At 40.1% G+C, this 16,671-nt stretch overlaps 1 protein-coding gene across 1 annotated transcript; it reads left to right on the plus strand.

Moving 5' to 3' along the window:
- The first annotated feature begins 4,690 nt into the window (after nt 1-4,690).
- Nucleotides 4,691-16,649, plus strand: LOC128866088 (putative fatty acyl-CoA reductase CG5065). The gene is made up of 8 exons (XM_054106590.1): nt 4,691-4,878; nt 5,081-5,305; nt 11,434-11,597; nt 14,939-15,097; nt 15,421-15,716; nt 15,806-16,080; nt 16,176-16,386; nt 16,447-16,649. The coding sequence occupies exons 1-8, from the start codon at nt 4,830-4,832 to the stop codon at nt 16,511-16,513; spliced, it is 1,446 nt and encodes a 481-aa protein (XP_053962565.1). The 5' UTR covers nt 4,691-4,829; the 3' UTR covers nt 16,514-16,649.
- The last annotated feature ends 22 nt before the right edge of the window (nt 16,650-16,671 follow it).

Here is a 16,671-nt window from a genome sequence, read left to right on the forward strand (position 1 = left end):
ATTAATTGCTAATATTTTAGTTGCTAAATTCGGCTTGCTTTTCCTTACATTTTTGTCTAGTCTGTAAGGTAATTTGTACTGCAGATTATTAAAATAAGTAAATAGATAAATAAATCTCATTTTTTTCTCAAATGCCAATTAGCGGGCTTGCACTTTAAACGCCGATTTATATGTTCGTATATTAGAATTATTGATTTTTCTAATTAATCGATTGATGTGACTTAATTTTCCTGTCTGATAATTTGCCAACTTCCCCCATATTAATTGTGAGAGTTGCGGGGATGCGATTATAAGAATTTGCATTGCAAAAGGTATCGTTAAAAATCAACACGGTAACGAAGCATGCTTACAAGTTGTAGTTAATTGCCAATGAATACCATCGTATTGCTCTACTTATTTGAGAAGAAACTTATTATTCAACAAGTAAGGAAGCATTAAGTTCCTACCGGACCGAGTTTTATATACCCGCGCATGTTTTAGTAAAATTAAAGTTGGGTAGATTTTTGGAATCAGAAAAGCTCATATCCAATGAGAGTTATACGAGTGGCTTGTAAGATAAGAGGGACGGACGGAAAAAAAATCTAAACGTTTAAAAACTGGGTGATGTATTTATCCGATCAGAATGACATTAAAGTCGAATTAAATGAGGAGGATAGCGAGATGTGTGTCAAGTTTTCACAACTTTTATTATTTAATTTACTTTTTTATTTTATTTATTTATTAATCAACAGACAGGTTAGGTTAGGTTAGGTAGGGATGGTTGCCCAGGGAGTAGGGCCCACTTGGACGAAAAAGTTTGGTTCATCCTTTGTGATACCATTGCAAGAGGGTGAAGGAAAAAAGGGGAGAAAGGGAAGGGATGGGGAGTGGTGAGTGTTTGTGTGTCAACAGACAGGACGCTTACGGACTATAATATAGACAAATACAAACAAAAGTCTTATGACAACAGTCTTATAAGTAACTTCTTGAAAGTAGACTTAGAGTAAGAACAATAGAAGCATAAGCATAAAATTGTGCTAGCTTCCTAAAAGGAGTATTCATCCAATAAAAAGTTTTAGCAATACCCACAAAAAACGATTCATTACAACGAAAAACGCGTGAAGGAACATTAAAATGAATTTTATTGAGCGGATGCGGACGATCTATTGAGCCCGCACAAATATCAAAGACAAAGCAAAACACATCGACAATAGAACACGTCTGGACTCGGAGGGCATGAGATTTATTAATAAGCAAAGAGAGCTACCGGACGGAATGGGATCAACGAATTTCAGCGACCGCAATGGAAAGGGCATAAAAGCTCTCTGAACGGACTCCAATCAATTAATTAGGTCATTAGCGAGATACACACTCTTACCCAAAAGTGTGAACGGTAGCGCCCATTTTTCAAAAGTTTACTTGCGTCGTATTTTTTTTTGTTTGGTTTTTATTTATTATTTATCGTTTTGTTTTTTTTTTTTTCGTGGTCCATCATTTGTCGGTTCTACGTTACCTAAACGAGCAATTGTAGCAAATTTGAATAATTTTGCTTTGTTTATAACAGAGATATATTTCTGTTTTGGAAATTACCATTATACAGCAGAAATTACCATTATATCTTTGGCAAAAATTAGTGTGCCTATGAAAATATAAAAGGTGGCTCAAAATTGATCATCCAATTTTTTTAATAATTTTTTACTAAATATATTTTTTTTTTTTATTTCCATTATAAATTACAATCTGTTAATATTAACAATAAGTAATTGGTGTTAGGGTTTGGAATTAAAATGTCCCTTCCCTTTGAAAGAGAACATTATTGTCTTTGGTAGTATTTAGTTACAATTTTACTAATACATAGTTTTCTATAAGTTTATATTATTTATTATATTCTATTTTATATTACAGTACGAGCAAGATCTGTGGGTGTTTTGCGCTTTAGTCTTCTTGGTTTAAATTCCATTTCCGGTATCAGTCTCATCTCATGGTTTTTGTGCTCTAATAGTCGCAAGATGTGCTTACTGCTTCAGTGACAGTGTCTATGCCGAGGTCGCGGTGAATATCGTCATTTTGTATGTCCCAATTAGCGTTTGTGATTGTCCTTAGCATCTTAGATTGACTTCTCTGAATGATTTGTAGGTTTGATTTATTTGAAATATAACAAATTATGTATTTTGAGTGATGAAAATATTTATTTTGAGCTTTACGCGCTCCATTGATTGTCTGTTTGGGTACTGCAGCTGCCTACTTCACAAATGTCAAATATTATTGAGGTTCAACACCACTTGCAAAAATTATATTTTCTGATAGGATGATTAATTTTGCGCCACCTTGTATTAATTCTATTAATTTTTGTATTATTTTATTAATTTTAAAAACATTGACTTCTGCCGTGTATTGAATATCGTCGCTTTAATTGACGGCTCCTCACCCTTTTCCACCCACTCTTGACTTTTTTATAGGTCTAGGGATATACTGAGATATCCAATTCTCATTCATTTGCAATGTTTAGGGAATTTCCGTTAGTTTTTCGCTGGAGTTCTCTAAATTTGAATCACAATCCGTTGCTTGTAATGTGAGTTACGCATTTTCATGACGTCACTAAAAAGGTTACTTTCGCAAAACACGCATAAAACACAAATCAAACGTGCTATCAGCCTGAAACTAAAAGAAGATTTTCTCTTTTCAGACGTATGAACGAGACAGTGTTGCAGTTTTTCAGTATCTAAGCTCCAAGTCTAAAAAATAGCCATTCGTTTCTGCAATCACTTCCTCGTTTGAATAAAACCTTTTTCACGGCAGCCATTTCTTCAAATTGGAGAACAAATACTTGTAGTAGTCCGAGAAATCCGAAATAGCCTAGTCTAGAGAATAGGGGACACGTGAAACGAGTTTGAGCCCTTAGCTGGTTGGTTGCTTTGAGCGATGATCCACCAAGAATCCAATTATCGCTTCTGCACCATTTTGTTGCCACATCCTTGCTACCAACAAGTTTATACTGGTTATTCCGACACGACTATAGACAATCTGTACGATTAATAAACCTTAAAGGTTGTTTACGTCTGTACCAGCCAACTCTTGGAGGTTCTTAAAAAGTGGATTAACAACCTCGCCTTCCATAGGGCAGGGCATTTACAGAAGAAGTGGAAGATAGTTTCCTTTTTCTCCGGTTGATTACAACTATAACAATGTGAGCTGTTAGGTATACCCATTTTGGCTGCTTGCTCACCTATGGACCAGAAGCCAGTTATCGCTGTCGTGAGTTTGCAAGCATCCCTTCGTTACATATTCATCAATGTTGATGTTTGTTTCTGGTTGTAGGTGGGCCATAACGTTGGAACTCTATTTCTATTAATTTTCCTACCACAACTGCTGAGAAAAGAACTATTGGAAAAGAACTATTTTGAAAATTACTTGACTTCCTCGTTTCAAGCGAATGCCAAGCACAAAAAAATGAACCGATCTGGCTGAAACTTAGTGTGTGTTCTTTCAAGAGATGCTACTAACAAAATATAGCCTCGTTATGCTTCAGTCGTGCACGCAATTTTCAAACAACCCTCGTACAAACAGAACAACATTACCTAAGAGGCCAATAGAGCATGGAGAGGTGAAGACACATGCGTAACAGCTAGGCTACAATGGCCGCAAATACATAAGAAAAAGATAAATGAATTGTTTAGCCTTTCTAGAGAAGATACCTCGAAGGTGGATCATTGGCTATTTGGCAGATATTCCTTGAGGTTAGGAGTTTTCTCCCACGAATATTGTGGAAGTTGTAGAGATGATGAAGAGGAAGAAGCAGTTGAGCAATTCCTTTGCAATTATCCAGCTTTAGCTAAAATCAGAGCAGGTTTTCCAGGAAATATTTTTTCAATTCTCTTACGGAACTGTCTGGCTCTTATGGAATGAGGTACCCGTGCCGCATAGTGGTATCATAACGGACTTGTAAGGTCTACTGCTCGTACGGACCGGCTATCACCATAATCTTATCTAACCTCACACAAACAGGTCAGTAATGGAGCACGTAATGGTAAAAATAAAGATTTCTGTCACTCAAAATCATTTTTTTTTCGTTTAGTACAAAATATATTCAAAAACAATATTGGATGATTAATTTTGAGCCCCCTGGCATATAAATAAAAAATATATATATTTAATAACAGATAGTTTGACTGAAAACGTGCGCTTCGCCACTGCAATTCAATAGTAAACAACATCACAAACCACTGCATAATATTTGCCGCCGTCCAGTTGCGTATCTTAAGACGCTGGCTGACCAAACACTCAATCCACACATACAGACATACAACGAATTACTTGTAATAACAGATTCGAAATTTGTCAAAACAAAACTCAAATGGAGAGCGAAAGGCCGCGAGCTGTGGAGAAAGAAGTATTTTCCCGCCAAATTTTGCAAACTTTATTATTTAGCAAAACCTGGTAGAAATAAAAGCAAATACAAAAAAAAAATGAATTTCTCCACAAACGTATTGGCACAAACCGTCTTGCAGCACTACGAGTCTAGTATGCGCGGGTAGCAAGTAATCACAAGTAGCCACAAATGGTTGCTCAAATCTCAGTAGAGCTGCCGGAGCAGAGCGTCATAGTATTGCTCACAGTAAAACTTGTTTTTCTAGGATCGAAGTTAATTTCAATTATTGTGGTTACGAAGCGTTTACTTTCAAGCAGTGCTTTTCACTTTTCTTCGGATCAGCAGAGAGATTGGATGGTGGCAACGCAGCAAAATTTTCAATGAAAAACGTAAACAAGAAAATTAAAAAACAACAACAGTGGCAAAATAGTTATTAATTAAATATATTTTCAATAAATTTGTGGAAAATTTCCAAAGTAAAATGTGTGACACAGAGGATTTCTACAAGGATGCAGTGATTTTCGTAACAGGTAAGCGCTTCAACAGAGTTGTGTGGCTGCAGAGGCGCATTGGCTGGGCGTGAAAAACTCACTGCTTAACACAACGCATTACAAATTTCCTTTGTATTATTTTATTTCTTATTTATTTTGTTTGGCTTTTGTAAACTACTCTAAAAATTCCAATGTTATGTTTTATTGCTTAAAAAGAGTTTTTCTATTCCATTTCGGCTAGGCGCTACTGGCTTTGTGGGCAAAACATTGCTGGAGAAGCTGCTTTGGAGCTTTCCCCAAATCGCACGTATTTATATGCTAATACGTGAAAAGAGCGGCCAAACGATTACGCAGCGTTGTCAGGATTTTGTGCAGCATAAAATATTTGAGCGCTTGCGTACGCACTTTCCGGAGCGGCTGGGAAAACTGGTCTATCTCAAGGGTGACATTGAGTGTGACGATTTCGGTGAGTTTCGTTAATTGCCTAAAGATAATTTTTGTGCCTAAAGTGCAGAAATGCGAGTATATTTCCTAGTAGTCGGTCGGAAACCGTTAAATGCAATTGCGAAACCACTTTTGAAATGTACTTCAGTATAGTCAACTGCAGGAAGGTTTAAAAGTTCTTAAGAATAGTATACACAGTGTATTTCAAATGAATTACGTACAATTCAGCTGCTACAAGGTGGCACAAAATTAATTATCTAATTTTGTTTGTGAATAACTTTTTTACAAATTTTTTTTTGTGAATCCATTTACCTTTGGCCCCAATAGGATACACGAAGGACTCAGAAAGTTCTTCAGACTCCTCGCCATTCAATTTCCAAATTTGTAGCTGTGTTTACCGGACACTGGGCGATCGGCACACACGCGGAAAAGATAGGATTACCATTTAACCTCCATTGCAGAAGGGGGACATTTTTTCTGTAAATGTCCGGGTTTGACAGTTAGACGACTAAGGTCACTGGGTCCTCCTTTCTTCGACAGTCTGGGGCAGTGCGCCAACCTAAATCCAAACAATCTGCACCATTATATCAACAGCTCTGGCTGGGTGTGGATATCTGTCTGTTGAAGATCTCATAATGGAATCAAAACGGCGCTTTAGTGCTACTTAAGGAGTGCCAGATCGGGACTTCAACCATTTCACCTACCTAGCATTTATCTTCATACTTTTAAGAAAAAGGGATTCCATAACTTTAGAGACAATGGGCAATAAGCTGATGGGACGATAAGATTCCACTTTTTCTGCATTTTTTCCTTGTTTGAAGATCATTTTAATTTGTGCGACTTTCCATTGTGAAGGAACAAAGCCAGTTAGACGAAGACCAGTTAGAGAAAAGAGATTCCTTTATCGGGCAGTTGTTTGAGTAGTGCTCCAGTGATGAGCTTTCTTTGGGAGCTTTCTTTGTTTTGGGCCTTTTTATTACTGCTGACGATATAGTGGCAGTCATACCAGCTCGGAGCATTGAGGACGCTAGAAAGAAGCTGATCCAAGTCATGATAAGGACGCAAATATGGCTTGAGGACCATGGCCTGGAACTCGGCAAACATAAACACGAAGCCGGTTATGACACGAAGTCACAGGCCACTCGAGGTCGGCATGCAAATAGGTGACAGGTCCTTAGTGACCCAAAAAGTAGTAAAATACTTAGGTATTCAACTTGACTGCAGACTTACTTTCTGAGCCCAGATACGGCATGCAGCTACCAAAGCAGCAAAGGTCACGGGTAAGCTAAGTAGATTAATGGCAAACATCGGTGGGCCAATACAGAGAAAAAGAAAGCTAATTATGGCGGACACAAGCTCAATTCTCCTGTACAGCAGCAAAGTATAGGGAATTGTGCTAAACTGCAAAGCTAAGCGCAAAGCACTGGAGGCTGTGCAACGAACAGCGGCACTCAGAGTTGCCTCAGCCTACCGCACTGTCTCAGGCGCAGCAATGATCAGCGGACAGTGCCCGTCGACTTCATGGTCCGGGAACGAATGGGTGCGTGGGACTCTAAGAAGAAACACTCTTCTCTTCACTAGCTTCTCAGAACAGATATGCCAAACCATGCTGCGGTGGCAAAGCCGATGAGACTGAACCGAGTGGCAGATGGACGGCGGAACTTATTCCATTAATTGACAAATGGGTCCAAAGGAACTTCGGGGAAGCGAACTACTTTTTAACTCAGCCCCTATCGGGCCCCCCTGGCCTCCGGATATATCTATACCGCATGGGCAAGGTAACCGATTCCAAGTGCATATACTGCGAAGCGTTGAGCGATGACGCTGAACACTCGTTTTTTAGTTGTAACAGATCTGTTCTGAGGGAGCAGATTGGCGACGTCGCACCGAGCAACATAATCAGCCAAATTCTCGAACGCGAAGACAGCTGGAACGCGGTAAAGAAATATATCGAGAACGTACTACGAAAAAAAAAAGATTGACCTCCACATACTTCAACAAAGCGATGCCGCACAGATAGAGACAGAAGAAGACGAGGCTATAGCATGAAAGCCGGCTACAAATATGGTAGGAGGATGGTTCCATGTGTAGAAGTCCACGCAAGTGGGGAAAGTTACTGATCGCCATTCACTTGGGAATGGCCAGGACGATTCTTCTGCATATGGTTCAAGCAGCTCACAACGGCCGGGATTAGCCCACGTATCCTCTGGGTAGCTTCTGATTATCCGTTCGGGAGTAAGCTAACGTGAGAAGGCGAAACATTCCAGGATAACTGGTTGTGCGTTGGGTTTGGGACCCGCCACTTAAAAATCGCCTCCAATGAAAAGTATAAAAAAGCCTCGGATGAGACCTCCCTATACTGATGACGACCCCTGCAAACGAACTAAGGATTATGATTTGAGGGCATGCACCTGGAATGTCCGGTCCCCTAATGGGGAAGGTGCCCCTGCCCAGCTGGTTGATGTCCTCGTGAGAGTAAGGGCTGACATCACTGTCATCCAAGAGATGCGATGGACGGGGCAAGGAAAGAAAACTATAGGACCTTGCGACGTCTACTACAGCTGCCATGTAAAGGAGCGCAAATTCGGTGTCGGATTTGTTGTGGGAGAGAGACTTCGTCGCCAAGTACTGTCGTTCACTCCGGTGGACGAGCGTCTCGCAACAATCCGCATCAAAGCCCGTTTTTTCAACATATCGCTAATTTGCGCCCACGCCCCGACGGAAGAGAAGGACGATGCGACCAAAGATTCCTTCTATGAGCGCCTGGAACGTTCCTATGAGCGCTTCCTCCGCCACGACATAAAACTCGTGCTTGGCGACTTCAACGCCAGAATGGGCAAGGAGGGAATTTTTGGGCCCACAGTCGGAAAATTCAGCCTGCACAACGAAACATCCGGCAACGGACAGAGGCTGATCGACTTCGCCGGAGCCCGAAACATGGTAGTCTGTAGCACCAGATTCCAGCATAAGAAGATTCACCAAGCCACCTGGCTGTCTCCTGATCGAAAAACACGAACCCAGATCGATCATGTTGTGATAGATGGAAGACACGCTTCTAGTGTATTAGATGTACGTACGATCCGAGGACCCAACATCGACTCGGATCACTACCTCGTTGCAGCCAAACTGCGCACATGCCTCTGTGCAGCAAAAAACGTACATCTACCTACGCAAAGAATGTTCGACATCAAAAAGCTGCAATCGCAACAGACAGCCAGAAAATTCGCCACTCGACTCTCACTCCTGCTCTCAGAGAGCACTGCCCAACAAACCGGCATGCATGAGCAATGGAGCAACATTTCTCGTTCTCTACGTACCGCCGCCGAAGAAGAAATCGGATTCCGGCGAGCCCGAAAAAACAATTGGTACGACGAGGAATGTCATGCTGCCGCAGAAAGAGCCACGCTGCGATCGGGCGCAACGCGAGCCATGTGGGATCGCTACAGAGAGCTGAAAAAGGAAGAGAGACGTATTATCCGAAAGAAGAAACGAGAGGCCGAAATACGTGAGTGCGAAGAGCTTTAGATGCTGGCCAACAGGAACAACGCCCGAAAATTCTACCAGAAAGTTCGGCGGCTTACAGAAGGTTTCAAGACCGGGGCGTTTTCCTGTAAGAACAAAGACGGCGAACTGTCGACTGACATACAGCTCAATCTTAAATTATGGAGGGAACACTTCTCGAACCTATTAAACAGTGACAGCTGCGCATGTCACCGAGAAAATGAAGATCCCGATACCCCAATCGTTGACGACGGAATTGTCGTTCCGCTACCCGATCATGACGAGGTGAGAATAGCGATAACGCGGCTAAAGAACAACAAAGCCGCGGGCGCCGACGGACTGCCGGCAGAGCTATTCAAACATGGCGGCGAGGAGCTGGTAAGGTGCATGCATCAGCTTCTATGCAAAATATGGTCGGATGAAAGCATGCCTGTCGATTGAAATTTAAGTGTGCTCTGCCCAATCCATAAGAAGGGCGATCCTGCAATTTGTGCCAATTACCGTGGGATTAGTCTTCTAAATATCGCCTATAAGGTTCTAGCGAGCGTATTGTGTCAAAGACTGAAGCCCACCGTCAACCAACTGACTGGACCTTATCAGTGTGGCTTTAGACCTGGGAAGTCCACCATCGACCAAATATTCTCAATACGCCAAATCTTAGAAAAGACCCATGAAAGGAGAATCGACACACACCATCTTTTCGTCGACTTCAAAGCTGCATTCGACAGTACGGAAAGGAGTTACCTGTATGCCGCGATGTCTGAATTTGGTATCCCCGCAAAACTAATACGGCTATGTAAGATGACGTTGCTCAATACCAGCAGCGCCATCAGAATTGGGAAGGACCTCTCCGAGCCGTTTGATACCAAACGAGGTTTCAGACAGGGTGACTCGCTGTCGTGTGACTTCTTTAACCAGATGTTGGAGAGCATCGTACGAGCCGCAGAACTTAATCGCTCAGGCACAATATTTTGTAAGAGCGTACAATTGTTGGCGTATGCCGATGATATTGACATCATTGGCCTTAACAACCGCGCTGTTAGTTTTGCCTTCTCCAAACTGGATAAGGAAGCAAAGCGAATGGGTCTGGTGGTGAACGAGGACAAAACGACGTACCTCCTGTCTTCAAACAAACAGCCGGCGCACTCGCGTATCGGAACCCACGTCACTGTAGACAGTTATAATTTCGAGGTTGTAAAAGACTTCGTCTATTTAGGAACCAGCATTAACACCGATAACAATGTCAGCCTTGAAATCCAACGTAGAATCTCTCTTGCCAACAAGTGCTACTTTGGACTAAGTAGGCAACTGAGCAGTAAAGTCCTCTCGCGACGAACAAAACTAACACTCTACAAGACTCTCATCATGCCCGCCCTAACGTATGGCGCAGAAGCTTGGACGATGACAACATCCGATGAAGCGACGCTTGGAGTGTTCGAGAGAAAGATTCTGCGTAAGATTTTTGGACCTTTGCACGTTGGCAACGGCGAATATCGTAGACGATGGAACGAGCTTTGAGCTTTACGACGACAAAGACATAGCGCAGCGAATAAAGATCCAGCGGCTACGTTGGCTGGGTCATGTCGTCCGAATGGATACAAACGCTCCGGCTTTGAAAGTATTCGATGCGGTACCAGCTGGTGGTAGCAGAGGAAGAGGGCAGCCTCCTCTGCGTTGGAAAGATCAGGTGGAGAAGGACTTGGATTCACTTGATGTGTCCAACTGGCGCCGGTTAGCACGAGAAAGAAACGACTGGCGCGCTTTGTTAAACTCGGCCAAAATCGCGTAAGCGGTTATAGCGCCAATTAAGAAGAAGAGAAGACGTGGGTAAATAGAATTGGGATTTTATGGTGCGAAGGCATTTTGAACCCTACCTCACCCACCAAAAAAACAATGTTCTTTGACTTTTTGGGCAGTGCTTAGCCTGGGCCCGATTTCAGGTGGTGCAGAGACTCGAGATAAGTGACGTGGAAATATATGAGCTTTTTCAAGATGCGATTTAGTCCTCTTACTATTTTCCGTTTTGATGTGACTGTGCTAAGATTGGTATTTTGAATTTGTTTGCTGCTTTCCAAAGAGAGTATTCAGAGGATGAGAATGCAGCGAGATTACTGTGGTGGTTTTGAAGTTGAATGTTACGTTCTTTTCAAAACGTTCTTTGAGTTCTTGTGCGAACGAGTGCAGAGCTTTTTTTTGTCTTCGAGGTGTCTGTTTTGCCATCTTTTTCTCGCCTGGCGTTTTTCTTTTAGCTTTTCTTGAACCACGAGAGATATCTGGGGGCGTTGTTGATTGGGTATGGAGGGGGTTGAGTTCCAAGCTGTTTGATGAAGGTATTTGTTTATATGCTGCAGCTGTCTGGTTTACAAGCGTCAAATATGACTGACGTACGACGCCATTTGCAAAAAATATAAATCTTCCGGTAGAATTAATTTTAATTAAATTAAATTAATGTCGCGCCACCCTGTACATATGCACACAAATGGGCACACATAGGTGTGCAGCTCAGTTGCATCCGAACTAGATACCCCGTAATTACTTTTTTATTTCCTTTGCTTTTCATCGTTAATTTATTTATTTTTAATTCTAGTAGAGTCAATTATTTGTCGCTTTATTTACTAATAGTTTTTTTGTTGTTTGTTTTGTTTATAGGCTTAAGTCAGGGCGATCGCGATCAGCTTTGTGCACATGCGGAGATAATTTTCCACAGCGCTGCTACAGTTCGCTTCAATGAGCGTTTGAAAGTGGCCGCACGCGTTAATGCCGTCGGCACCTGGCGTCTTTTGGAGCTGTGCAAGGAAATGTCACAGCTGAAGGTATTGCATTCATGAATATATTTATTTTAATAACAGGGTATAACGAGTAGACATACATACATATATACGCCGTGAGCAACAACACACTGCTTTAATTGTTAATACTTAATTCAAATTGGCTGACCCAATTGAACTACAACTTTGCAAAATTTATTTGTTGCAACAAATTCAAGTTTTCGCATTGATTTCGGATTTATGAACACGAACTATGACTTTGAGTCATAAGGTATTCACGAGGAAATATTTGCTTGCGCCTTGATGCATAGCCCTTTTTGTTCTTTTTTTTTTGTTGGATGAGGTAGGGTTCAAAATGCCTTCGCACTTAGAACGACCGTCGTCAACTGCGTCCATTGGTGTGGCCACTAAAACAATCCCTCCTCCTCTTTTGGGGAGACTCCCTTCCCGGAACTGCTTTATGCACTAACTCAGAAGCGCCCAGAATGCTGTCCACGAAATGGGCCAATACTATTCATCCACGCTTGGGTCCACCATATCTGTAGCCAGCTTCATGCTATAGGCTTGTATACTAATTTCTCTGTGATGCACAGTCTCGTAAGTGTGATGTATTCACCCAGGCCCAGGAAACATGCTGTTTCGATGGGTTGGTTTCAGAGGCAGAAAGGCGTTAGGTGAATGGGCTTAAGAGGGCATGTAAACAGGTGGTTAGTGTCGGCCCGGTTACCTTCACATGTCGGGCATATATAGCCTGCTACAATATCCAGAACTTATGTAATTGAGCCAAATTTATGCCGGTCTTTCAAAGCAGGTTAAGTTCTTCGTCTGCGATAGATGGTGGCTGGACTCCGATGACGTCATTCGGGAAGGAAGACGCTAAGAGATTCGCAATGAATGTAATTTAATATCTGCCTGTTCTGTATACTGTTCGATCCAGTAGTTGCAGTCATATCTGGTCCTGAATCTCGTCATTGGCCCCGTCTTGTGCACTGAACCGCACTGTCATATTTAGTTTACCTTGTTTAACTTGGCCTTTAAAAATCCCAACAAAAAAACAGTCAGTGTCTTGTTAGAATTTCCATTAACTCTCACTGAAATATTGTGTTTTCTATAACTTTAAACGGCCAGTTAAATTCTGACGGCATTCGCTTAGCCGTCACCAAATATGGGCACAACGAAGCCTGTAATTTTAGCTGATTTAAGTTGATTTCGGTTAATTTAGCAACGTTTTACATGCTGTTATTAAGGCAATGGGTTGAACCTGCTAAATATTAAAGTTATTAGTGAGGATTTTTACTTTTATTTTTACTGATTTATTGATAAAAGATTATTACTTCACTTTTTAAAACGAAAGTTTCAGTAATTAATGGGGTGCCTAATAGTTTTGGCCGAGGCTGTAAATGTACAGTCAGCGTCAAAAGAAAGTGGTGGCATATTGACAAGGTTTGATTATTTATTTAATTATTTTTTATTGTAGTTTTAATTATTTTTCATAAAAATATAGTTTAAACTCGAAAAAAGCAATACAACATCAAGTTTCAAGCTTTGTATAAAGTTTGTAAAACTTCGGCAAATTTTTATCAAAATTTTAAATGAATTTTTTTATAATAAAGTACAAGTTTCAAGTGGCAACAAATCGCGTTGATTTTTCGCTTTTTTTTTTTTTTTTGGCTACCCAGTTGGGTGTTCTCTTCCATACAAAAAAATGGCAAATGCGTTAAATAGAGAAAGTGCACAAGACCCCAGCAAAAAAAATCTCAAAAATCAATGTAATTTTTGGCCCATTTGAAACTTGCGCTGCATTATACCGAAATTCAATGAGCTATAAAACTGTATAGCCCGATTTTATATAAAAATTCTGATCAAACGTTTGAAATTTTGATGCGAATTCGACGAATTTTGTTTTAGTTTGAAACTTTGCACTATATGGTTTTTGTTTTAATATGAACTGTATTTTTATAAAAAAAATTATTAAAATAAAAAGTAGATAATGCACTTACTTTTGACGCTGACAGTAGATTTACAGCCTTGGCCAAAATATTAGGCACATCATTAGTTACTGAATTTGCCGTTTTAAAAAGTGAAGTATCTTTTATTAATAAATCAGTGCAAATAAAAAGAATTAGTGATAAAAACATTAATATTTAGTAGGTCCACCCTTTGCTTTGATAACAGCAGCAATCCTCTGGGGCATGCTGCGTACAAACATTGCAAATTTGGCTGTACTTATGGCGCTCCACTCGTAAATTAAATCATTTTTCATCTATTTTACGTTTGAAAATATCCCACATCTGCTCTATGGGGTATAGATCTGGAGGCAATGCGGGTCAATCTAACAAAAGACGCTGATTTGTGACAAGGAGCATTGTCTTGTTGGAATTGAACTCTATCTAAATTAGTGTCGCCCAAAATGCGCATTAACGAGGGCAAACGTACAGTTTCTAATACATTTATGTACTTTTAACTGCAGCCATACAGCCCCAGATCATAATGCTGTCTCCACCATGCTTAAGAGTGGGTGACACGTAATCTGGTTGGTATTCCTCGACAGCCCGTCGCTTCACGTACGTCTCACCAGGTGTTCCAAATACCTGTAGGAATGAAAAAAAAATGTATATTTGTGTTATTTCCACGAAATTGGACTAGTGCAAGAAGCTATGGTGTTGATATTTTAAAATGATGGATATACTAAGCCTCTCTCGACGTCATCAGACCGCAGTAAAATGTTGATATGGGAGAGCCCATTCTAAACGCCTTTTCCGATTTTTTTTTTTCTGAAAGCCACTGCTTCTTTCGGGCTTTACATTATTTTAAACTTATTTCCAGAAGCCGTCTTCTAGCTTCCGACAGGGCAGCTGCAACTGGCAGAAGAAGATTTTTTACTATCCTTAAGAGTCGCGCGTACAAGTTTTCTGTTCTCTTCCACTTTTTCATTTATTATAGTGGTATTTTATCTCCGCAAATCGCTTAATAGCACATTCCACTGCGCAACGTGAACATCCCATCAAACAGCGAACATCCTTTCCTCACTTAAAACTTGCATTCTCACTCTTTGGCGTTCACTTTTTTACGCATTTCGATAACAAGTAATTATTTATGTTCACTAAAGATTATTCAGACATTTACTACCAAATTTAAATTGCCAAAATATTTTAAGTACACCTTTTAAAAGGAAACTTTTTAGACTTTACGCACCAAGTGTGCCATGGCATAATATACAATTTATTGTTAAATTGTTAAATATAAATACCCCGGTGGCATATTTGCAAAAAGCAGCGGTCACTTTGGTAGCCTCATTTGAAATTACTTACATTATAGTGAAGCTGTAAGTATCAGTCACAACACACTTTTTTACTTGTTTAACATTTTATTTTAACATCTTACAGAGCTTCGTTTATGTTTCGACGGCATATTGTAATCCGGGTCGAAAATTTGTCGATGAGTTGATTTATCCCACTCTGCCGCCTGTCAACTGGAAAATGTTTGTTGATTGCACCAATAAAATACCGGACGCCTACTTTAATAGTTTGGCCAATTATATTAAGGTTGGTACACATTTCTTTCCATACAAGTGCAATTTATTAAAACTGGAAATTGGTTTTTATGTGGAATTAAGTGCAAGAAGGATTCAGCAGAAAAACAATAATTAATATTATAAAACTGAACGCGACTTTTTCGCCGCTTAAAACTTCTAAAAATTCATACTAAAAGGTTCACGATTTCTTATTAAGTTTGAGCGTATGGTTTATATGAACAATTTTAATAAAAAAAAATAATAACAAAAAAATTCTAAGTAGAAAAAAATTCTAAATACTAAAAAAAAATATATAATACACTCATGATCGCTCTTGTATATCATCACCCATAGGGTCCCCATCCGAACACTTACACCTTTACAAAATCGATAGCAGAGCAAATTGTGAATGAGTATAAACACTGCATACCAATTGTTATCGTACGACCCTCCATTGTGACGGCGGCACACCGTGAGCCTTATCCCGGTTGGATCGACAATATACAAGGCATCACAGGCATAATGATGGAGATCGGAAAAGGGACAATCAGCAGCATACTAGGCGACAAAGACATCATATGCGATATAATACCAGTGGACTTTGTCGTCAACTCTCTAATACTGATGGCACAAAAGGCAACGTTAGGAAGGTTGGTAAAGTAAACTCATCATGTCAATATATCTATTTATAAGTATGTATACATGCCTCTATCTCTAAATATATTCACACCCCTAACAGAGTTTACATCGCGAATGCAACATCGGGTGTCACTAATCCCATTACTTGGGCGCGTCTTGGTTGTCTGACGCTCAAATGGTCTCGCATCTATCCGACCACACGCATAATGATGTATCCAAATTTTAAGTATCGAAAAAGTTTCTTCCTACACGAAATAGCCGTTATTTTGTTGCACTACATGCCAGCTTTATTAATGGATCTGGTGACATTGTTAAGGCAGAAGCGAAAATTTGTCTTGCCAATTGCGAAGAAATTTCGGCAAGCTTGTCTAGCAGGTGCGGAAAGAGAAGAGTTTAGAATAAAGAGCAAGAGAGATAGCGACTGGGAGCGATAGAGAAGACAAAGTGAAATGAATATCTGCTTTTTTTAGGTTGTACCTTCTCGCTGAATGAGTGGGTTTTTAAGAATCACAGCCGTCATTACTTTGAAGAGTTGTTACAAAATAAGGCTTTGCATCACGTATCTTGGAACTTAGAAGCGCTCGACTATGACACTTATATCAGAGAGTTTGTGATTGGCATACAAAAGTATCTGCATCATGAGCATTTCAGTGAAAATGTCAGCAGGTGGAAGATCGCACGGTGAGTAGTGGAAAATGTATGGGAAAACTTAAGTCACATAATAAAATTTTTACTTCACAGTCTTTACTGGATTTGGGCATTTTTACACCTATTCTTACCGCTATTAGCCATATACTGTTTGATCTGAATAATACAGATAATTCACATCAACGAATGTATTGTAAATATATCTACATATATGTACATATGTACGCATATGCGACACATAATCAATCAAGCATGAATATTTCTGTAAAATCAAAAACTATAAAATAAATATAAAATGAACAAAACGGTACTCAATAA

The sequence above is a fragment of the Anastrepha ludens genome, chromosome 2 (genome assembly GCF_028408465.1).
Source record: "Anastrepha ludens isolate Willacy chromosome 2, idAnaLude1.1, whole genome shotgun sequence".
Classification (NCBI taxonomy): Eukaryota; Metazoa; Arthropoda; class Insecta; order Diptera; family Tephritidae; genus Anastrepha; species Anastrepha ludens.

Coding starts and splice junctions, on each gene's coding strand:
- LOC128866088 (XM_054106590.1), top strand. CDS start 4,830: ATGTGTGACACAGAGGATTTCTACAAGGATGCAGTGATTTTCGTAACA. Junction 15,098..15,420: donor GTTTGGCCAATTATATTAAG/GTTGGTACACAT, acceptor CATCACCCATAG/GGTCCCCATCCGAACACTTA. Junction 16,387..16,446: donor AGCAGGTGGAAGATCGCACG/GTGAGTAGTGGA, acceptor TTTACTTCACAG/TCTTTACTGGATTTGGGCAT.